Source organism: Oryctolagus cuniculus, chromosome 3, assembly GCF_051225735.1.
Source record: "Oryctolagus cuniculus isolate XC-2025 breed Fujian yellow rabbit chromosome 3, ASM5122573v1, whole genome shotgun sequence".
NCBI classification, from domain to species: domain Eukaryota; kingdom Metazoa; phylum Chordata; class Mammalia; order Lagomorpha; family Leporidae; genus Oryctolagus; species Oryctolagus cuniculus.
Genome location: NC_142869.1, coordinates 7,237,536 through 7,261,408, shown reverse-complemented (window position 1 = coordinate 7,261,408; position 23,873 = coordinate 7,237,536). Strand labels below are relative to the sequence as shown.

General features: G+C 47.4%; 1 protein-coding gene across 15 annotated transcripts in view; it reads left to right on the top strand.

Annotated features, from left to right (window-relative positions):
• Window positions 1-23,873, top strand: part of DIS3L2 (DIS3 like 3'-5' exoribonuclease 2) — a 385,610-nt gene that overhangs the window by 149,170 nt on the left and 212,567 nt on the right. For 13 of the 15 annotated variants that reach the window (XM_070070055.2, XM_089329724.1, XM_089329727.1 and 10 more), the window contains 2 exons: window positions 13,544-13,644; window positions 20,028-20,275. In XM_070070055.2, the coding sequence (XP_069926156.1) occupies window positions 13,544-13,644; window positions 20,028-20,275 (349 nt within the window). Of the gene's footprint in view, window positions 1-11,768; window positions 11,788-13,543; window positions 13,708-20,027; window positions 20,276-23,873 lie in introns of those variants that run through there. The other 2 variants (XM_089329731.1, XM_089329737.1) reach the window with 2 other exon arrangements.

Here is a 23,873-nt window from a genome sequence, read left to right as displayed (position 1 = left end):
GATGGTGGGTAATGAGGGATGATGGGTAATGAGGGATGTTGGGTAATGAGGGATGTTGGGTAATGAAGGGATGGTGGGTAATGAAGGGATGGTGGATAATGAAGGGATGGTGGGTAATGAGGGATGGTGGGTAATGAAGGGATGGTGGGTAATGAGGGATGGTGGGTAATGAAGGGATGGTGGGTAATGAGGGATGTTGGGTAATGAAGGCATGGTGGGTAATGAAGGGATGGTGGGTAATGAAGGGATGTTGGGTAATGAGGGATGTTGGGTAATGAAGGCATGGTGGGTAATGAAGGGATGGTGGGTAATGAAGGGATGTTGGGTAATGAAGGGATGGTGGGTAATGAAGGCATGGTGGGTAATGAAGGCATGGTGGGTAATGAAGGCATGGTGGGTAATGAAGGGATGTTGGGTAATGAAGGCATGGTGGGTAATGAAGGGATGATGGGTAATGAAGGGATGATGGGTAATGAGGGATGGTGGGTAATGAGGGATGGTGGGTAATGAGGGATGTTGGGTAATGAGGGATGGTGGGTAATGAAGGGATGGTGGGTAATGAGGGATGGTGGGTAATGAAGGCATGGTGGGTAATGAGGGATGGTGGGTAATGAAGGGATGGTGGGTAATGAGGGATGGTGGGTAATGAAGGGATGGTGGGTAATGAGGGATGTTGGGTAATGAAGGCATGGTGGGTAATGAGGGATGGTGGGTAATGAAGGGATGTTGGGTAATGAGGGATGTTGGGTAATGAAGGCATGGTGGGTAATGAAGGGATGGTGGGTAATGAAGGGATGGTGGGTAATGAAGGCATGGTGGGTAATGAAGGCATGGTGGGTAATGAAGGGATGTTGGGTAATGAAGGCATGGTGGGTAATGAAGGGATGATGGGTAATGAAGGGATGATGGGTAATGAGGGATGGTGGGTAATGAGGGATGGTGGGTAATGAAGGGATGTTTCTCTGCACTGCTTGGGAGCAGCTGCTTGTCATTCTATGTTCATCTTACCACTGCTAATATGTTGAGGGCTTCTTTCTCTAGTCGCGGTTTATCTGTCTACTCTTAACTGATGTTATACCTGCCTCTACCCCAAGATCAGAACTGTTATCTTTAGCATGGGCAGAGGGCATCACCATGTTTATGTCCTTTGTCACCCCAAACTAAAACGTGTCCAAAACAGTAGTCTCTTCAGCCAGTATGTCATCGCTCAATCGTGTCTCTCAAATGCTGTGTTTTTGTGTTGTTTTCTCCATCTCTGTTTCCATCAATGCTGTTCAGATCCTGAAGGTAGTGTGGCAGAATGAGATGAATGAGATGAGGTGGTGATGTCCATGAGACATAGATTTTTTTTTTTTAAGATTTATTTTATTTATTCGAAAGGTAGTTACAGAGAGAGGTCTTCCATCTGGTGGTTCACTACCCAAACAGCCACAACAGCCAGAGCTGGGCCGATCTGAATCCAGGAGCCAGGGGCTTCCTCTGAGTCTCCCACGTGGGAGCGGGGGCCCAAGGATGTAGGCCGTCCTCCACTGCTTTCCCAGGTGTATTAGCAGAGAACTGGATCAGAAGTGAGCAGCCAGGACCTGAACCGGTACCCATATGGGATGCTTGGGCAGCAGGCCAGGGCTTTAACCTGCTGCGCCACAGCCCTGGCCCCTTGAGATGCAGATTTGACTCCGGCCCTGCCGCTTCCTAGCTGGCAACCAGGAGCGGAAATGTTATTTGATCTTTCTGAGTCTTGTTTCCCGTATCTCTAAAACTGGCATGATAATCCCCGCCTGCCTGGGCTGTCGGCGGATATAAATGTGGTAACGTATGTCTGTGACCTCACACAGTGCCAACTGTGTGCACACAAGATGGGCTTGCTGACGAGTTACTGATGCTTCCTTTCAGTGTGCTGATCTCAGCGCCCTGGCCTGTCAGGGCCACTGCTTTGGGATGCAGTGTCCCAGGGTCTCCTGGAGCGGTGGGGCAAGGGGCTCTGCACGGAGCGGTGGGGCAAGGGGCTCTGCACGGAGCGGCGGTTCACCGTCTCCCGGCAGACAAAGCGTTTGCCTTTGATGTTCCCGAGGAGGCAAGGCTTGCGTCTAACCTGTGCCCTCCTGCAGGTCACTGAGGTGGAGGGCGTCTCTGTGGCCTTCTGACTGAGGTTACTGCTTTCCCCGGGGCTGTGGGTCCCATCCCTTCCTTCCTAGGGACCTCCCTTTCCTGATTGTGGCCACTGCAGCCACACCTTCTACTTGTTCCCTCCCATCAGCAGTTAATCATGTCCAAGTCTCCTTTATCTTAAAGCAATAAAATATTTAAAACTATGTCATGATTTCTTTCTCCACAGGGCTGCCGCCCTGTACTGTTCCACCCCTTACCAGCCACACTTCTTGAGCCTGTTCACACCCGCACCCTACCTCCTTCTCGACTTCCCGGGACCTCACTTCATTTCCTTCATTAAAATTAGCCCACTAGGGTCCCCTGTGACCTGTCGTAAGGCGACACTGATGTCCAGGCTGTACCTGCTGAGATGCTTTGCTTTCCGACCCCACCTGAGCCTGCTCCCCCTGCCTCTCTGAACATACGCAGTTTCCTCTGCAGCCTCTTCTAGTTCTGCTTTGCTTACATATTGGTGCTCCTCACTGTCCTGCCCCAGCCTCTCTTCCCTTCTGATTTACATATTGGTGCTCCTCACTGTCCTGCCCCAGGCTCTCTTCCCTTCTGATTTACATATTGGTGCTCCTCACTGTCCTGCCCCAGCCTCTCTTCCCTTCTGATTTACATATTGGTGCTCCTCACTGTCCTGCCCCAGGCTCTCTTCCCTTCTGATTTGGAACAGCCTCTAAGGGAGCCAGTCTGCTCATTCATTTGCTGCCTCTTTACAGGCAAATCCCTCGTTTCTGCTTCCAGCCCCACACCTTTCCTGTAAGCACCAGATATAATAGCTGACCCCTGGAACTCACCCAGTCCCCCGACTCATCAGTCCCACCTGATGGCCTGCAAAGTCTGTTCTGTGGTGTCTCATTGCTGCTCCATCTGTAGCAATGGCTCCCACGTGAGAGACACCTAGAAGGCTTGTTAAAATATGGTTCAGGGGCTCAGCTCGCAGGGGTTCTGAGTTTGTCAGACAAGGGTAGGGCCTGAGAATGTTCTCCCTGGTGACATGACTGCCGACCAGGGAACCATACTTTGAGAACCTCTATTACAGGGAAGTTAGGCAGTCTTTCCACACCTCACTCTCCCTTGAGTAGCTGCCCATCCTTACTACATCCCCACAAGCATCTAAATAATCTTTTCAGCTTTGCCTTTTAAATACCTGTCTATCAAGACCTTCATTCCCTGCTTTATTGCAGTAACCTGCTAACTGGTCTTCCTGCCTCCAGTCCCACTGTTCTGTGATCTGTTTCCCATATAGAAACCGGCGCAAGATTCTTCATGCGCAAGTCGTATGTCTCCCACCTCCATTCTTCTCTAGCTCCCCCTGTTGCCTTCATAGAAATCCAGACTCCTTAACGTTGACCTGGCTTCTGCCTGTACACAGCTTCATCGCTTGTCTCTCCTTACGGAGCATAGCGTGTACCAGGCATACAGGAGAGTATGCAATTTAAATATATAGAAATCATTGACTTACTATGTTCTGACCATTATAGCATGTTTACACACATTAATTCAATTTGACCTTCCCTTTAACCCTATGATATAGGTTAGAGGTTGCGTTTTACACAAGAGGGTATGTGATCTGCTTTTTTAATGTTGCCTTTGTCCAGTATACCAGTCCTTTTCAATCACTTGTGCCCAAGGTAAAAGGATTATATACACTGAAAACTTACTGCAAGAGCTAACAAAAACAACATTAATAGAATCTAATGGTTTTTGCTAACGTGCCAGGGTGCTACCTGTAACGTAACTCATGGAAACTTCCTGATCTGCAGAGTAGGAAATTCAGAGGAAAAGCAACATTCAAAACTAAGTAGCTCAAGGTCTCAATAGTAAGACGAGTTTTTTGTAAAATGTTTATGTATGCATGCATTTGTTTATTTTATTTATCTTGTATCTGACAGTTTACTCCTCAAATGCCCACAGAATCCAGATAGAGCCAAGACTGAAGCCAGAAACCTGGAACTCCATCCAGCACTCCCACATGGGTGGCAGGGACCCTCGTACTGCCGCTTCCCATGGTGTACACAGGCAGGGGACTGGAATGGAAGCAGAGGAATTGAGACTTGAGCCAGGCATTCCGATGTGGGATGTGGGCATCCCAAGCTACAACTTAACCACGTTGCCAGACACCCACCTCTGGATCTGGGCTTGAATTTAGGTTTCATGACTCAAAAATCTTACTATCTGTCAGCCCTGTGAATGGAAGCAGTGATATTATATAAATGACTATTTATGATTTTACAGCTTTTAAAATTTAAAATTCTTCCATGTCTGCCTATAAATGAATTAAGGAACTTTTCTGTAGCTTTCCCCTCCTCATTGGAACCCACAGAGGAATACCCAACTGTCTTTCAGCTTCCATCATATTGTGATGGGAAGAGCTTGGACTTGGAATTAGACTGGGTTCTGACACCCACTCTCTTATCTTTTTGGAAGAACCCTGGGATAGGTTACTTAACTTTTTTGAATTTCTTATTGTTTTTCTCTAAAACTCAGAGTAGTAAATCTTCCTTCATGGGACTGCTGAGAAAAACAAACATGAGAGTCCCTGCCTGCCTCCTCTCTGTTGGCTTTCTCCTTGGGTTCCTGCCTCAATGCAGCGAGGGCGTTGTTACTGCAATGCTTCTTTGCTGTCTTCCAGCTTGTGTTGACGTGAGGATCAGCACCACCTAGCCGTCACCACCGTTCCCTATCTGTGCTCCACACTGCCACCCGAAAGTATTTCTAAAATGTAAATTCTAGGGATTTTTTGCTGATAGTAATGTGGGCTGTTATTCAGACACATCCTCCCACAGAAATAACTAAAAATATTTGGATTAAAGAAAATCTTCATAAATTATCAAGGAACTGACAGGCATATCCAGGCTAACATCAGAGTGGAGAACCAAAGTGACCTTGCAGATTTGATCGCTGGTGGTAAGGATAAAAACGAAGCCCAGATTGCTTACAAGAAGTTGGGACCCAAAAGGGCTGTATGTAGATCTGAAACGCACCAGCTCTCATATGGAATTGTACCCAGGTCCATGCTAACTGGGTCAGCCTCAGGGATCTCAAGACTTGAGTTGGTTTAGGACTAGTGCTGCTTCTGAGTACCTGGCAGAATCATGTGGAGATTCTCATCAGAAGGAAGTTTTCAATATAAGCCTCTGATTATTCAGTGACCAGCACATGAATATGAGCAGGCACCGAGGGAACCCATACTCCAAAGTCAAGAAACCACAAACAAAGGTGGGTGTTGTGCAGTGAGTTAAGCTGCTGCTTGGGACACCTGCCTCCCACATCCGGGATGTCTGGGACCAAGTTCCGCCTCTGCTTCTGATCCAGCTTCCTGCTCGTGTGTGGAAGGCGACAGATGATGGTGCAGGTGCTTGGATATCTGCCACCCCAAGGCGGGACCCTCAGATGGAGTTCCTGTCTCCTGGCTTCGTCCTGGCCCAGACCTGGCTGTTTTGGGAATCTGGGTAGTGAACCAGCAGATGAAGGATTTCTCTCTGTCTCTCTGTTCCTTACTCTCTCTGTTTCACTTTGTCTTTCAAATAATAAACAAAAATTTAAAAATTTAAAAACCCACAACAGAAGTAATCATTCAAAAATGTCATTAGATATTGAAATCATCATAGTCTAAAAAATTCACTTCCTCTGTTTAAAGAACAAAAGAAGCACTTTAAGTTATATATAAGAAATAGGCAGCTATGAATTGTGACATAGTTGGAAAAGTAATCAAAAAATTTCTAAAATAGACATTCAAGAAATGAAAGTTTTTTTAAAAAAACTCAATAAGGAAAAATATTTCTTTAAATAGTTTGAAGTGAAAAGCTTAGTGGATATGTTTAACAGCAGATTAGATAAAGCTGAAGAGAAAATTAAAAACTGGAAGACAGTAAGAAAAAAGTATCTAGAGTGTAGCCCGAAGAGACAAATAGAAAATGCAAAGGAGAGGGCAAGAAACATAGTGAATAGAGTGTTAAGTTTTCAGTCAGTTTAGTTAGGCCCTGAAAGGAGATAAGGCAGAAAATGGGCAAAGATGAAATTTAAGGACAATAACTCAGATTACAGCAGTTGAGATATCCAGCTGCTGATTTAAGGAGACCAATGATTCCAAGTAGAATTTGTTTTTTAGATCCAACTTTGAATATGTCAGGAGGAAACTACGTAAAATTAAAGGCAGAGAGAAAATCTTAAAAGCAGCTGTGTGTGGGAGGGAAGTTATCTTCAAAGGAGCAAGAGTTTGGCCGTTGACTTCTCTTCAGATCTAATTTTTATTATGTTATTCTCAAAATTTTGAATGGTTTTCCATCCCTACAGCAGAAAATACATATTCTTCAGAGTATCAAATGAGACCTTTCACGGTCAGGTCCCTGTAACTGTTTGGATGCACAAAGCCTTCCTCCCGTTTCACCCTCGATCGTGTGCCTCTGCACCTTCCCTTCTCTGTTCCTGAAATGCTCTGCAGGCCCAGGCACCTGGCCAGTTCCCACCCTGCTTTCCCGTTTGCAGCTCTGGGGACAGCTGCTCTGCCAAGTCTGCTGGGCTCCCTTCTCATTGCCCTCGGTACCCTGATAGCTAACAGTTACCAACACTCTGTGTTTTAAGTAATTGCCTGCATCTTTGTTTCAATTCTAGAGCATGAGCTCCTTAGGACAGAAGAGCCAGGGTCATTTTCAGTGCCTGAAGTTCCATAAGTATTTGACACTTCCGCTGGGCTGATGCCAGCATTTCAGGGAGTCCCATGATTCCTTAAAGAATGCCTCGGTCCAGGTTTTTGTGACCCTTCCCATCGCGGTGTGTGTGCTCTAGTGGAGTCGGCATCAGCATCCTCGCATGCGCTCTTCTGCTGGCACTGTTGTCTTGGTGAAGTTGGAATAGCAGCTTACCACTGGGGTGAGGCTGTGGTGTGAACGAAATGCAGCAATGCAGGCAGACCTGCTGTGGAAGCTCCCTGGCGTCATGCCTCTCACTGGTTTTCCTTTGGTGTGAGGAACTCGCCTGAGCTGAAGATGGGAGCTCCGTGATGTCCTCCGTGGGTGCAGGAAGGACCCTCAGCCCTCGCTGCCTGGCAGGCTGGCAGCAGGCGAATGGTTATGCCCAGTGTGTGTTACCCTGGCCTCCGTGAGGACTTGCGCTAGCTTTGCTACTTCCCCTGGGAGGAGAGGCTCCAGGCTCTTCCAGTCGATTGGTTTTCAGAGATCCAGTAGGGACATCTTTGCGTTTACAAATAGGTATTGCTGTTTTTGCTGCATTCTCTTTGGAAATTGTAAATTTCTGGGCCCTTTCTTCAGAAATGGAATGAACTTGGACTTGTCAGAGTTTGCCCCTTTTTTAATCAAATAGATTGGAACATACTCTTTTCCCTAGTTCCTTGCTTTTTTCTTCCACTGGCCCCACTTAGTATCACAATTAAATCATTTGAAAACATTTGATTGTAAAGTGTTCAGTCATTGGACTATTCAATCTGTTGTTTGTATAGGAGATGGCCAAATAAGAATACTGTTTCTTACCAAAATGAGGGTTTGGATTTGCATTTGGTAGGTGCAGGTGACAGTGTCAACTCCAGCAGGGCATGACATTTTGCTTTATAAATGTTTAAAACAGAAACTTAGTCGGCGCCATGGCTCACTAGGCTAATCCTCCACCTGCAGCGCCGGCACACCGGGTTCTAGTCCAGGTTGGGGCACCGGGTTCTGTCCCGGTTGCTCCTCTTCCAGTCCAGCTCTCTGCTCTGGCCCGGGAGTGCAGTGGAGGATGGCCCGAGTGCTTGGGCCCTGCACCCACATGGGAGACCAGGAGGAAGCACCTGGCTCCTGGCTTCGGATCGGTGCAGTGTGATTGGGGTGTGGTGCAGTTGGGGAGTGAACCAACGGAAGGAAGACCTTTCTCTCTGTCTCTCTCTCTCACTGTCTACCTCTGCCTGTCAAAAACAAACAAACAAACAAAAAACAACAACAACACAGAAACTTGAGATAGTCTGTAGAAACAGATTAGGATTTCCCTGGACGTTTTTTCCTAGAGTATTTCTCGGGGAATTTTGAAGAATTGTTTGTATTAGCAGTGAACCCATGTTTTAGAAAACTCTTTTAGATGAAGAATTTTGATAGGTATCAGTTTCTAGAATTATTGAACCGGAAGGCTGGGGCCAGCTCTGTCTTCAATGGCGAAACTGAAGCCTGCAGGACCCATACGCTCATCCTTTGCTGAGGACTGCCGGTGACTGCCTGTTCAGCAGGAGTTCATTATAGGGTTTTGTTGCTCTGTCAAAGCGTAATTCCTGATGGTCGATCAAAAGCTGTTTTCATTTAAGCCTGTTTTTCTCACGCTAAACTTCGCCGTGATGAAGACATACTTAGCAGCATTCTTCTTGGAAATCTCCTTCAAGTCTCGCCTCCATTCTCTGCCACTGCTGCTGCCTTAACTCTGGCTCTGAGGTGTCAGCAGCTTAGCGAGCTCTCCACTGCTGGTGGTTGCCGCTCCACTGCAGACTGGTACCCGGGTCATAGCCCTCACCCACAGATGCAACGCAAAACTGTCAGGAGACGATTTCCCAGGCATTTCTCATGCCTTAGGGGATAGTGTCCAAGCTTGTCAGTTTCAGTGTCTGGAACTGTGTGCTAGGTATGTTCTGCCGAGAATAGTGTGAAATCCCAAAATGTAAATGGCTTAGACAAGAAAGAGGTTTGGTTCTCTCACCCATGAGAGCAGCCCGAGGGAGACTGGCCAGGGCTCGTGGGAGAGCTGTCTCCAGCTCATTCTGGTGTGCTGCTCTGCAGAGGAAAGCCTGCTTGTGCTTTGGCCTCCAGGACTAGGAAGAGTGCTGGGTGGTGACAGAGGGCTGGGCACACTGTCACATTCCAGTAGAAGGCTGGGTCTCGGCCCTCAAGGACCCTTCCTGGAAGTCATCAACAACCCCTCCCCCTGCATTTTATTGGCTGAAACAGAGGTGCGAGCTGTGTGTGGTTATAAGGAGGCTGAAGATGTGGTCTTTTTAACTCGGCTGCCCACCTGAAAATTGGGGTTCTTATTACTAAGAAAGAAGATAGCGGATTACTGGGTAGTAACTAGAGTCCACCGTGGGGCCTGTCCCATCTCTCCAGCAGTCTTCCTCCTCCACCCCAGGCCCCTTGCACCCGGTGCTGTGTCTTCAACCTGTTAGTGTCTTCACTAAAGCTCTTACTAGACCTTTGCCATGTCAGGCGCTCCCCCAGTGCTGGGCCTTTTACAGGTTATGATCTTTGCCTTTCGACTCCTCATTTCCCTTTGAAACCCCTGTGCATCCTTCAAGCCCCAGGCCACTTCCTTGGTGGCCTTTTCCTGCCTCCTCCACAGTGACAGCACGTTTTTCCTTACTTGTGCACATAGCAGTGTGGAGTAGTAGAAGCGCTTCATGGATGTAGCAGTGGGACAGCCTTGAGTTTGAATCTCCTCTCTCCAGTTTAGACTGGAAAGTGCAAATACGGGATCTCCCAGCACAAAGCTTTTGTCTGGAGCCACAACACAGGTCCTTTGAGGTCCAGGTCTGCATGCTGGGCTGCTTGCTCAGCATCAGCGTTGCTGCTCCCCGGTGGCCTCAAACAGGAGATGCTCCAGAAAGGTCAGGGCAGATGAGAGTGAGAGCGAGTTTATTTCAGTACAAAAAGAAGCTGAAATCATGCATGGTGTTTTCCTACTATGCATTTTCCCTCGCTTTTTTTTTTTTTTTAAGATTTATTTATTTATTTGTTTGAAAGGCAGAGTTACAGGGAGAGAAGGAGAGAGAGAGATCTTCCATTCCCTGGTTTACCTCCCAAATGGCAGCAACAGCCCAGGCTGGGCCATGTGAAGCTAGGAGCTTCATTCAGGTCTCTTCACACGGGTGCAGGGCCCAAGCACTTGGGCCATCTTCTGCTGCTTTCCCAGGCACATTAGCAGGGAGCTGGATTGGAAGTAGAGCAGCTGGGACTCAAATCAGCACCCATATGGGATGTTGGCTTTGCAGGCAGTGGCTTAAGCCCACTATGACACAACATTGTCCCTTCCCTCACTTTCTAAATACCTTCATAGAACCATTTTAAAAAATTATGTATTTATTAGAGAGAGAGAGAGAGAGGAGAGAGATTGATTCCATCCACTGGTTCACTTCAAAATGGTCACAATAGCTGGGGCTGTTCCAGGCCAAAGCCAGGAGCCAGGACCTCCGTCCGTGTCTTCCACATAGGTGGCGAGGGCTCAAGCACTTGGGCCATCCTCCGCTGAAGTAGACTGACCCATTGTGCCACAATGCTGGCCCCTAAAACTCTTGATTTTTGATTTCCTCTAGGCTGTGTCTGTCTGTCTCTCTTTCTCTTTGTTTCTCTCTCCCTCTCTCACAGTTTCCACCCCACCTTTTCTCTTAAGTCGTTCTTAAGTGATATCTTTTTATCAACCCAGCTACAGAAGTCAGTAATCACTTCTTATATCTAATAATCCTTAAACCTCATGCCTAATTACCACCAAAATCTCACAGCTCAACTCCAAAGCATTATCTTAATTCTATCTCCATTGCCCACATCACAGCTCTTTCCTCTCATGCCTGGGCTATTGCAGTAATTCTTAGCTGATCTCCCCACATCCACTCTTAGCCTGCTCTAATCTTGCCTCTGACAACACCACTCTTGCACAATATCCTTAGAGGGCTTCCCGTTGTGTTGTGGCTTAAATTCCAGATTCTTCTCTCCAGCAAGGCCCTGCTTGACTTGACTGCTGTCTGCCTCACTCTGCCATGCCCATTGGGTTCCAGCTGCGTGGCTGTCCTTCTGGCCCTTGATTGTGTGAGTTGCTTCCAGCTGTTACCACTTCCCCTGTGCCGTTCCCTACTAGGGATCCTTTGTCCCTCTCTTCACTCCTGTACACACCTTCCAGGGTCTCAACTTAAATGTCACATCCTCACACCTCTAAACTAAGTCATGTATGCCTTCCCCTTCTCCCTTGGGACTGACTGTTCTTTCCTTCTAAGCACTCATCGCAGTGTATAATTTTATATTTATCCAGTAATTATTTGTGTAATATCTTCCCCACATTAGCCTGTGTGCTCCAGAAGGGCTGGGATCATACTTCTTTCATTCACCACTGAATCTTCAGTGCCCAGTACTCAGTAAATACTTGGAATAAGTGAGTAAATAAATGGTCTTGGGATTAAATAACACAGTTGATTCTCTCATTAAATTGGTGCCTTTGCTGTTCAGTGTGGCAGGGCATCTTCGTTGGGAATGTGTTTAGGTGAGTCATCATTCCAGCTTGGCATTGCGGTCCTTTTTGTTCATTCACAGCATCTATGATTCTCACCTGCAAGGCTATAAATTTTAGCTTAATTGATTAGAATGTAACTTTGAACAACACCTTATTTCTGCTTGGAAATCCTTGTGAATATAGACTTGAAAGGGCAGTGTTCAGATATGTTACCTGCAAATCATGACTGGGCTCACCTCCATGGCTCTCCCTCTGTCTGTGGATGTAACCTGGTATAACCTTTGGGGCAGAAGGCTCGCTGTTGTTGGGATGGAATCTGAAGTAATCACCATTGTAAGATGGAGCATCAGTGACTTACAGAAAGCCGCTTGCCTGGAAAAACCATTCATTACCCTGTCTTGACTGCCAGCTTTTGTGACCCAGAACTCAGATATCATACGTGTAAGTCACATTTACTTGTTTGTGGTAATTCTAGCCTCCTATTCTGTTTCTGAATTACCTTGTTCTGCAGGACACATTTGGCAGGGTTTGTTATGGAACCAACAAATCAACAATGTGTGTGGGTTTTTTCCTCCCCAAGATTATAAAAAAGCTGTTCTGGAAGCACCCGATGATTCTGGAATCCCGAACCACGGGTTGAAAATAAAAGGTGGACTTGAATGATGGCCTTCTTTTACTAGTGGACAGGCTGATCTACAATGGGAAAGTTTGTCTTGGCTTTTACTTGTAGCAAAGAATAAAGAATCAGCCTCCGATGGGTCCTTCGGTAGGTAAATTTTAGCGTGGATGGAAAAGCAGACAGTTGACCATTCTTCAGCCCCTTTGGGTCAGATCATGTCAGTGTTTCCAGAGTACGCCCTGAGTGGTAAAAGCTGGCTTTCAGATGAACCTTTGCTAAGAGGCAGCCAGTCCTGAAAAGGATTTATTTATCTATGTTGGCCCTGGTTGTGTCTAAATGATGACAGGTACAAGTCTCTCTCAGCTCTGGAGTGGGTGCCACATGAATTGGTTGTGACCCCCAAGTCCAGAAACTCTGCTATAGTTGGATACGACTATTTTGTATGGGAAATTGAATGTTTAAAGAAGACACAGAATTTTAAGTGTTCCGAAGTATGTCATTTGCTGCTTTTGTTCATAAGTGTTTTTAATACTTCTGGTCCACAGCCTAACTGCCTCTTCCTGGGGAAATGTGGCTTCAGTTTCTTGGGTGAATGTGCATTTTATAAGTTTTTCTAAGAAGGAAGTTAAACATTAAAAGACTTTAAGTACTTTACTCTTTATGTAATGTTACTTAGGCCAGGAAAGTCAGAGTTGGGTGTTTTATTTATTTATTTATTTATTTAATAAATATAATCTATTTTCCACCATTTTGTTTGTTATGGCTGGTACCAATGTACCTTTTTTTTTTTTTTAAGATTTATTTATTTATTTATTTGAGAGGCAGAGTTACAGACAGAGAGCAAAAGACAGTAAGGTCTTCCATCTGCTGGTTCATTCCCCAAATGGCTGCAGTGGTCAGAGCTGGGCTGATCCAAGGCTAGGAGCCAAGAGCTTCCCCTGGGTGTCCCAGGTGGGTGCAGGGGCCCAAGCACTTGGGACGTCCTCTACTGGTTTCCCAGGCCATCAGCAGGGAGCTGGATTGGAAGAGAAGCAGCCAGGTGCCCTCTTGGGACGCCCATGTGGGATGCTGGTACTGCAGGTGGAGTCAACATACTAGACCTCAATGCCAGCCCCAGTATCAAAGTACTTTTAAAGATAACATTTATTTTTATTTTGTTCAAATGTGCATAATAAATTAACCTATCTCTATTCTTCATTGTGGGTTGGGACAATATTTAACATACAGCTTTTTGGTGTTTCAACACACAGACTATTTAATTTAAATTATCATAGTTTGATGCCCACCACTTGGGTCATGTTTAGCTTGTGAATAATATCGAAGAGATCAGATGTGACCTGCTAAGGTTAAGTGCTCAGGGTAAGCATTAATGCAGGTGGGTGGCATGACTGCCTTGGCCCCGTCACCGGACCGCCACGGGCCTGATGGGTTCCTCTTCCGTAGAGTGAGTATCGGGGTAAATGGCATCAAGAAACTTTCCAGATCTCGATTTTAGAATCCCATCCGTCTATATGCCTAATGGATGTAGGTCTAACGGGTTGATTCCTCCTCTTCTGTTTTCCTCTCTTTTCAATGTAGGAAAAGAGGACGCTGGTGAGCCAGATAGAAAAGACGAGAGTGCTTCCTCATCACAGGACACAAGAGCTTTGTCAGAGAAGTCGCTGCAGAGATCCGCAAAGGTCGTTACCTACAGATTTTCCCCGCTTGTCCCCATGGCTGTCACCTGAGCTCCTGGGTGATGTCTCTTGTGTGATTTGGTCAGGACTGCACTTTTCAGTTACCAGGAAAGTCAGTAGAAGCACGATCATAAACAGTGACTATTTTTTTAACTTTAAACATATAAGTAATGTGCGTATTTGCCTGCTTTGGATGAAGGGCCAGTGCATTGGGTGTGAGTATGTTTATCATCCTTGCTTAAACCAGACTTGTAATGCAGCATCTGTGATTTCTTCTTTGGGTTATTTATTTTTAAAGATTTGTTTATTGTTTTGAAAGGCAGAGCAATAGAGAGACAGAGAGAGATCATCCATTTGCTGGTTTACCCCCGACCCCCCAGATGGCTGCAGTGGACAAGGCTGGGTGAGGCTAAAGCCGGGAGCCTGGAACTCCATCTGGTCTCCCATATGGGTGGCAAGGGCTAAGCACTAGGGCCATCTTCTGCTGCTTTCCCAGGCACATTAGCAGGGAGCTGGATCAGAAGTGGAGCAGCCGGGACTTGAGTTATACTCAGTTATGGGTTACCAGAGTCACAAGCTGCAGCTTAACCTGCTGTGCCACGACACAGCCCCCAGTTTTGTTACTTAAAGTGGAGTGAGAATGCAGACTCTGCAGAAGCAATGTGAAAACAAACTTCTTCCAGGTTTTTACTGTTTTTAGCTCTATTTTTTATTGCTGTCATGCCCATGACAATTCCAATGTAAATTTTTAATTTTAATGAATTTTTTTTTTTTTTTTTGACAGGCAGAGTGGACAGTGAGAGAGAGAGACAGAGAGAAAGGTCTTCCTTTGCTGTTGGTTCACCCTTCAATGGCCGCCGCAGCCGGCGCGCTGCGGCCGGCGCACCGCGCTGATCCGATGGCAGGAGCCAGGAGCCAGGTGCTTCTCCTGGTCTCCCATGGGGTGCAGGGCCCAAGCACCTGGGCCATCCTCCACTGCACTCCCTGGCCACAGCAGAGAGCTGGCCTGGAAGAGGGGCAACCAGGACAGAATCTGGCGCCCCGACCGGGACTAGAACCTGGTGTGCTGGCGCCGCTAGGCGGAGGATTAGCCTAGTGAGCCGCGGCGCCGGCCAATTTTAATGAATTTTTTTTAAGATTTATATAAAAGGCAGAGTTACAGACAGTCGGAGGCAGAGAGACAGAGAAGTGTGCCATCCACTGGTTCATGCTCCAAGTGGCTGCAACAACCGGAACTGGGCCAGTCTGAAGCCAGGAGCTTCTTCTGGGTCTCCCACGTGGGTGCAGGGGCCCGAGGACCTGGGCCATTCTCCACTGCTCTCCCAGGCCACAGCAGAGAGCTGGGATCAGAAGTGGAGCAGTCGAGACTCGAACCAGCGCCCATATGGGATGCCGGCACTGCAGGCTGTGACCTTATCCACTAAGCCTGCCCCATAATAAATCTTTTGGTTTTTCAAAAGTGTTTATTTGTCAGAGAAGTAATTGTTTTTACATTTGTGTTTTATTATCTTGCACTCAGATGTGGGGTTAGACACAGCCCACTCTAGCTGTGTGCACAGCTCAGAGTGGCAGAGGTGCATAGGGCCGGGAACACAGTGGCGTCACAGCATGAGGCTTCAGCTGCCAGTGGCATCTGTCAGTGCCTTTAACCTAGGAATGCAGAGCGGCTGTGCTGCCAGCAGGTGGGTTGAGAGTGTCTCCTGTGCTGCCTATTACCAGGGGGACTTTCCAAGTGCACTATGTATGCACTGCTCCTGTTTCTCACTCTCTCTGACATTTTGAGGACTAACCATGTAGCAAGCAGCATGCTAGGCAAGCAGGATTGTAATGATGGCTAGATCTGGGCTCATTCTTTTTTTTTTTTTTTTTTTTTTAAGATTTATTTATTTATTTGAATGGCAGAGTTACAGAGAAGCAGAAGCAGAGGCAGAAAGACAGAGACAGAAGTCTTCCATCCGCTGGTTCACTCCCCAGATGGCCACAATGGCTGGAGCTGTGCCAATCTGAAGGCAGGAGCCAAGAGCTTCTTCTGGGTCTCCCACGTGGGTGCAGGGGCCCAAGGACTTGGGCCATCTTCTACTGCTTTCCCAGACCATAGCAGGGAGCTGGATGAGAAGTGGAGCAGCTGGGACTTAAACTGGCGCCCATGTGGTATGCTGGCACTGCAGGTGGTGGCTTTGCCCACTATGCCACAGTGCCAGCCCCTCATCCTGTTTTATTTGACCTGTGCAGTATTTAAAATTTTTGACTAGTTTGCATTTAAAAAAAAAATACTATGGGGTGGACATTGTGGCCTATCAGGTTAAACTGCTACTCAGGACACCTGCATCCATATTAGAGTACCTGGGGCTGAGTCCCACTCTGCTTCTGCCTCCAGCCCAGCTTTCTGGTAACGCACCTGGGAGGCAGCAGGTGATGGCTCAGCCACACCCATGTGAGATCCAGATGGAGTCCCTGGCTCCTGGCTTCAGCTTGCCCAGCCCTGACTGTTGTGGGTGTTTAGGGAGCGAACAAGAAGAGGGATGATCTCACCCCCCCACCCCCTCCACCCCTGCCTTTCAAATACAAATTAATAAACATTTTAAAATTTTGTTAAGTTAGGAGTATTCACATAAAAATTAGAATTTTGACTTCTTCTGCCAAGAGAAAACATCTGGCAACACTGCACCCCTAAGTGAGCCCGAGCTGAGTAGAGCCCTGCTTCTAGAGCTGTGTTCTCTGATGTGCTGTGGCCCCAGCCCTGTCTGCTCCCTCCTTCCTTCCCTCCATTCTCCCATCCCTTTTTTGAGATAATGTTTCTTAATGAATTCAACCAGAAATTACAACACAAAATCAGCATTTGTAGGCAAAACTTATGCTGTGGTAGAGTTATTTCCACGACAACTAACAGTATAGGAACCCCAGGTAAAGCCGGGTTACTCAATATATTTCTTATGCTGTCAGCAGTTAGAATAAGAAACAGGGACTTCCTGCTGGAGAAAATGGCATAGACTTGATTTTTGCTCTTTCCACAAAGTACAGCTGTGAACTCTGGGAGAAACTAGAGGTAACCACAGGACAATTCTGGAAAGTGGAAAGAGGAAGCCAAGCTAACTAGGAACCCCAGGATGAGAGAAACAACATCATGGCAGAGACTTTACAGCTCCCACCGTCAGAAGGTGATACAGGCCTAGGGTTTCTGAGTCCCAGCCTAGCCATAGAGGGTGGCACAGGTGGACTCACTCCATTCAGATCTAACAGAAATCCTTCTAGAGACATCAGACCACCCTGGCCGCACCTGCAAGGGCAATTAACTGAGACTCTGATAACAGTAAGTGACCAGGAGGACTGTCTTCTTCCCTGTCCCCCCAGTGTCTGAGACTTCTCCACCAGTACGGGCTGTCCCACCACAGGGACAGCCCGGCCTAGGAAGCCTCTCTCCTCCCTCCTACCCAGTGGCACTGGGAACTAAAGATACTGATGGAAGGGATCTTGCTACCACAGACAGCCCAGCCTGGGAAGCACACTGTTCTCCCAGACTCCTCCTCCTTCACTCAGAGACCATGGAAGTCGGTGGCATTGAAGGGAGGTGTCGCCACAACAGGAAACCCCGGATGAAGAGCCTCTTTGGCCCTGCAAGCTAGGGTTGCCTGGGCCATGGTTAGGGAGACTAGGTGGCCTGGCCTGGGGAAGTTCCTTCCAGCCCCACAGGCAATGCCAGTGGCACCTTACAAACCAACCACACCAAGATAGTGCTGGAGCTACAGCAGTGCAGACCAGGACCTGCGTGCTAAACCTAACCAGGCTTACTACCTTCTAATACAGAAGACTTCAGTGAGACCCAGAGGCTCTTAACATGACCACCGAAGATCTAGGACACAATCAGAAACTACCCACCATTCCAACAAATAGGAAAATCACAACAGGAGTGAGAAAAGACATTCGACTGATTCCAGTTCCAGTACTGAGCTTTTGCAGTTCAAGGACAATGGCTTTTAAACAGCCCTCCAGACAACAACAACAACAACAGCAAAACAACTTCAGTTAGCAATTAAAAATTCTCTTGAGAAAATAGGAAATCGCAGCAAAGGAATAGAAAAGTCATAAAAAAGGACCAAATGGATGTTACAGAACTGAAAAATGCAGTAACAAATAGAGTACTTGCTGGATGGGGTCAAGAGTAGCATAAAGATAATGCGGCACACAATCAGTTAACTGCAGGGCAGATTAGTGGAACTGACCCAACCTCAACCACTGGAAAGTAGACTTTAAAAACCATTTAAAAAGAGCCTCTGGGAATTGTGAGACAATAAAAAAAAAAAGATTCAACATTTATATAATTGGAGTCGCAGAAGGCGAGGGTCAGGAGAGTAGGCTGAAAGAATAGACTATGGGACCAGCGCTGTGGCGTAGCGGGCGAATCTGCTGTCTACAGTGCCTGCATCCCATATGGGTGCTGGTTTGAGTCCTGGCTGCTCCACTTCTGATCCAACTCTCTGTATGGCCTGGGAAAGCAGTAGAGGATGGCCCAAGTCCTTGGGCCACTGCACCCATGTGGGAGACCAAGAAGCACTCCTGGCTTCAGATTGGCCCAGCTTTAGTCATTGTGGCCATTTGGGGTGTGAACCAGAGGATTGAAGATCTTTCTCTCTGCTTCTGCCTTTCAAATAAATAAATCTTAAAAAAAGAAAAAATAATAGACTGTACTGACTTGGGGACAGGTAGACAAATGTCATAGAGGTTCTGAGATCCTAGCAAAAGTTGTCAACATTAACATGTCACAGTGTCTGAGCAGTTGACGTTTGCAACCACTTGACAGTTTGTGTTGAAGGTTAGGGGAGACCAACGGCTGAATGGCATCAAGCCTGAGGATTTGTAGGCTGGAAGTAGTGGGAGGACAGGAGGATGTGGCACTTGACAGCATAGATAATCAGGCTGCAAGTGATGAAACGTGGTGGCTCAGGGACGTGGGAAAGCGTTCACAGCTTAAATGGAGCTAGCAGACTTACAGGACAGGAGATGGTTACAGCCCGGGAAGCCTTGCTGTGGAAAAGCCTGATAAGGGAGCTGCATGATGGATCAGCCTGAGCGGTGCTGGGGTTGTATCAGTTCCAGATGACACCCAGGAGAGGCCCTGAGGGTGGGTTGCTGAAGGTGAATGCAGGTGAAAGCCACTGGCATGGAAGAGGTGCACGCCTCACCTGTGAAGACAAGATGGTGGCTGGAGGACGCTGAGAAAGGCAGACTAACCAGACATTACGGAGTAGCCAGGAGGCTGGTCAGTGGGGGACACGACCAAGAAGGGGACAGACAGGCTGCATGAGACGAGAGTACAGAAACACGCATGAAGCCAGAAGACGGCATGGTCTGGATGTGGCAGTGCACCCAGGAAAGCCTGGGTGCTCCCTAAGGGCTGTGTGTGGAGGCAGAGCAAGGCGCTGGAGCGCTCAGTTCTTACGGCAGATGAGCACGTGCGAGGCGTGTCCAGCATATTCTTGAGCGAGGTTTTCCGCAGTTTTTCCAGATGGGAAGATGTTTTCCAGGAAGGGTGGGGAGTTAGGAGGGAGAGAGTAGAGGTAGTAGGACTGAGGTTGAGTGAGGCCAGGTGTCCTGCGGTCGTAGCAGGCGTGACTGGGAGGCGGCCGTTGCACACTCAGTGGGCTGAAGGTGCTCTGCAGACAGGCGCAGCCCACGTGGACACGCATTCACGAGCAACAGAAGTGGCTGGCTCAGGGCAGCTTGAATCTTAGCTCCGGGTTCTGGAATTGCAAGTAATTCCAGCAAAGCGCCAAAACCATCTACCGTGCGGAAGGAGAGAGGCGGGAAGAATGCCTTTGCCCAGAGGGCGGGGGAGAGGATCCACTTTCTTTAGAATGCTTCTCTCTTGGTAGAAGTAGAAATGTGCACGGTGCTGTGGTGGCCTGAGTCTTACCTGGTAAGATGAGAGACTGGGTTTAATCTTGGAAAGAAAAGGAGGATTAAGTGTTTCCCTTTACATTTGTTGGAAGCATAATTAAGAAGAGCAATTTATATCCATTTAGTAATACTTTTTAAAAAGCAGCCACTGTGTTGTTCATGTAAGATGGTGGTATTATTCCAGTGAAAACTGAGATGCGTAACGAATCCCTGGAGCTGTGCTTCCCTGCTGGTACCCCCGCACCCTCGTAAGCCCCGGTCGTGGCTGTAAGAGCACTTCCGTCTCATTGATCCACACGCTACAGAGCGTTTTCTTGCATGTGTGTGCTTACAGGATGCTTAAGTTGACGCATGATAAGTAGAGGCTCTTGATTTTGACCCACAGAAGTTACTGCACCCAGCTGGTTGATCAGAGCCCATCCTGCTGACTTTTCCAGCTGTCCCCCAGCTCTGTCGGTGAACAATGTTGATTCCGTCTTTGGTGTTTTCAGGTGGTTTACATCTTGGAGAAAAAGCATTCCCGAGCTGCAACCGGCGTCCTCAGACCCTTGGCTGATAAGAGCAGTGAACTGTTCAGGAAGTATGCCCTGTTTTCTCCCACAGACCACCGAGTGCCTAGGGTTTACGTGCCTCTCAAGGACTGTCCGCAGGACTTTGTGAGCCGGCCTAAGGATTACGCCAACACGCTGTTCATCTGCCGCATCGTGGACTGGAAGGAGGACAGCAACTTTGCCCTGGGGTAGGTGACCCCTGCTGAGGGCTCAGTTTCCGTGGCCTGAGGGTAAATGTTGTATGTTTCAGTTGCTAGTTCTCCATTAGAGCACGGTGCTTGGTGTACTTTGGCCCTCTTTTGAAATTACCCTCAGCTGCCACCTCCACTGGTCACCTATAGGTTTCTTGAATTACCAGGCAATCATTTTTGGTGTGAATATAAGCATGCTCTGAGCCTCTCATTTCCCGGGGTGTCCTGGATGACACCCACACTTGTGTTGCATCAAATAGCTCGTGCTCTATTTTCAGATGCCAGTGCCGCAATGAAAAGTCCAGGCATGGTTAAGGGATGCTAGGCTCCTTTGCTTTAAAATATGAATTTGAAGCTCTGTTTGATTATTGTGCTTTTGGTATTGATCTACTGTATTTGATTAACACCAAAGGTTTTACCTATGGCATTAAAAGCTGAATCACCTAGTTAGCAACAGAAGGCTGGCATGTTTTCCTGGAAGCTGTCTGAAATCACTGAATACAAATTTATGTGACAAAGTCTCAGAGCATAATGGGTGGCCATTGCATTTTTGTTTAATGATTTATTTCTTTATTTGAGAGGCAGAGGCAGAGAGGGGGAGAGAGGGGGAGAGAGAGAAAGAAAAAAGAGAGGTCTTCCATCTGCTGGTTCATTCCCCAGATGGCTGCAACGGCCAGAGCTGCACTGATCTGAAGCCAGCAGCCCAGAGCTTTTTCCAGGTCTCCCACGTAAGTGCAGGGGCCCAAGAACTTGGGCCATCTGCTGCTGCTTTCCCAGGCCATTGCAGAGAGCTGGATGGCAAGTGGAGCAGCTGGAACTTGAACCAGTGCCCATATAGGATGCTGGCACTGTAGGCAGTGGCTTTACCGCTATGCCACAGTGCCGGCCCCCAGCCATTGCTTTTTGATTTGAAGAAACTGATCAGTTGCTACACCTGTGTTTTTTCTTACACGTGGTATTTGTTTTGAAAGAAGAGCAGTATTAAATTTTAGCTCGATTTTGATGCTTTCATTAAGGACAGTGTCTGGTTTGTGCTTCACAGGAATGAAAATAAGGCTGTACAATCGAGAACAGTCATTTTGATTGGCTTTGAGTCAAGTATAGTGACTTTCTTATTGATTAAATTGTTGGTCATTTAACTGGGACCCTCCTGGGATGGTCCTGAGGTTAGGAAATGAACACTGAAATGATGGCCGCCGTGTGCTGCTTTTATCAGGCCTGCTCTATGCTTCTCTTCTGATGCCTGACACAGTAAGACCGACCTGTGTGCCACGTTGTCATTTAAGAACCACCGCCCATGCCGCTTTTCCAGTTGTATGAGGAGCCTTGTGAGTTACAGGGTCTCAGAGCCACCCAGGAGCACTTGCACTTCCTTTGTTGCTCTCCAGTGGTGTGACTGCAGGGTCATCGCCTTGAAGCCTATCTCATCCAAAAGTGACGTCACAGCCTTGAGCCCTACATACTTCTCCTCACGGGCTTGCCAGTTTCTCACCATCAAATCGCAAGGCCGATAATGGCTTCCCTGCCTGGCCCCTCTTGATTGTGCTGCCACATTATTTAGCGGGAGAAGGGAAGGCTTTCACATCCAACCAGGAAATCCAGCCTTGTCCTTTATCTGCCCTCTGTCCTGGTCCATTGTCACACTTGATTGGACTACTTCCTTGGCTTTCAAGCTGTAAGGGTGGAGTCAGGAAATCTCTGTGGGTGAGTTTCTCTTATTACTTGAGTGGCCTGAGAGGTTGCTTTTCTGCAGCTGAGCTGTGACTTCACCAGAGCACCCTTTTCTTGTGGATAAGTACAACAGCCACTAAAAGGGAGTCAGGCCTTTGAAGGCAGCAAACACATTCGCTAGATTTAAAGAAGGAATACTTTAAAATGATGATCGTATAGTTTTCAAAATAAAAGCATTTGAAGATAATCAAGTATAGATGGAAATTGATTACGTTTTTTCTATTGTCTTAATATAAAGACTTGAAAAGAGGCCTTTAAGGAAACATGCTGGGGCTGGCATAAGCAGCTGCCTGTGATGCCAGCATCCCATGTGGGTGCTGGTCTCAGTCCTGGCTGCTCTACTTCCAGTCCAACTCCCTGTGATGTGCCTGGAAGAGGCAGCAGAAGATGGCCCAAGTGCTTGGGCCCCTGCCGCCCACATGGGAGACATGGATGAAGCTCCTGGCTCCCGGCTAATGCCTGTCCCAGGCCTGGCCATTGTGGCCATTTAAAGAGTGAACCAGCAGATGGAAGAATTCTCTCTGTAATTCTGACTTTAAAATAAAAATAAATAAATATGCTTTCTAAAATCCTTGTGAAAAAGCAAATTAAGAATATGTGTGCAGGTTTTCATCTTGGGGTCCCACACGACACGTGTCACGTGAAGAATGGGAGGGCTGCAGCTGTCGTGTGGGTGGGGTTGCCTCTCTGTGTTGTTCTGGCTGGCAGTTGCTGATCTTTAGAAACCGTGGTCACTGCTTCCCAGTCAGAGCATGTTCTATGCTGTTCTCCCTCGGCTTTTTTCAGACTTTGACCATGAGCAAATGTGTGTGGTCAGCTTCCACATACACTGTACGCGAGGCCTGAGGGAGCTACGATGGCTTCCTTCTGAAATTTCTTCCTTCTTCCTGAAGCTCTGCCCTTAAAAGTAGTGCAGTTCTTCGGCCTGTGGAATTGCTACTAATTTTTCAAGTCCAAAGTTACTTACCTCTTCTGTATTAGATTCAGTTCATCAGACAGGTTTTGTTCAACTGTGCCTCATGTACTATCTGAGAAATACAAAGGTAAAAAACAAGCTATGATTCCTTTACTCAAGGAAGCTATAATCTCATGCAGAAGACTTGCAAATAAATGTTGTAGGGAAAATTTGATTTCAAGAAGTAGAGGCCCACTTGAAATAATTTAAATAAAAATGGGGATTAACACGAGAAACTCCTGGTGCCCCTAGAACAGGAATGGGAGGAGGTCTCTTGAGAAACGCAGGAAACGGCAGCAAAGAACCGCACTTCTCACCCTGACCAGCTTGTCCGCCGCATGGTATCTTCTCGCCACCTCTTGTTGCGCATGAGCTGTGTTTCTCTGCTTCTCTCTGCACAGTAGCCGTGTACCTGCTCACAGCGAGTCCTCCACAGGTCACATGCTGAAGTCTAGGTTGTAACACAGAATTTCCAGGGTAGAAATCTTATTGGTCTAGCTTGAGAGGTATTTTTCCTAGTCAGTGGTTTTAACCAGAGTTAGGGATCCAGACTTCCGTGACCCATCACCAGTTAGCAGCACTGGGGGACTCGGTTCTGCAGTAGGAATGAATCAAATGACTTATCTCTTTTGAGCTCTCACAGTAGCACAAAGTAGGGTATTGTAAGCGCCTCCAGAGGCATAAGATAAGTTTTTGGAAGTTTAGAGGTGGGTGAGGGAGGAATTTCAGGATCGTTTCGTAGAGAGCCAGAGGCCTCTCAGCTACAAGATCACTGATGGGAGTGTGGAGTGGATGGGAAGAGACATGACAGGCAGCAAAGCGCCGTAACAGGCTGCTGTAGCAGACGTGCGATGCGAGGGCCGGAAATAAAGGGGCTGCAATGGAGAAAACGGAAGGAGTGAGAATACC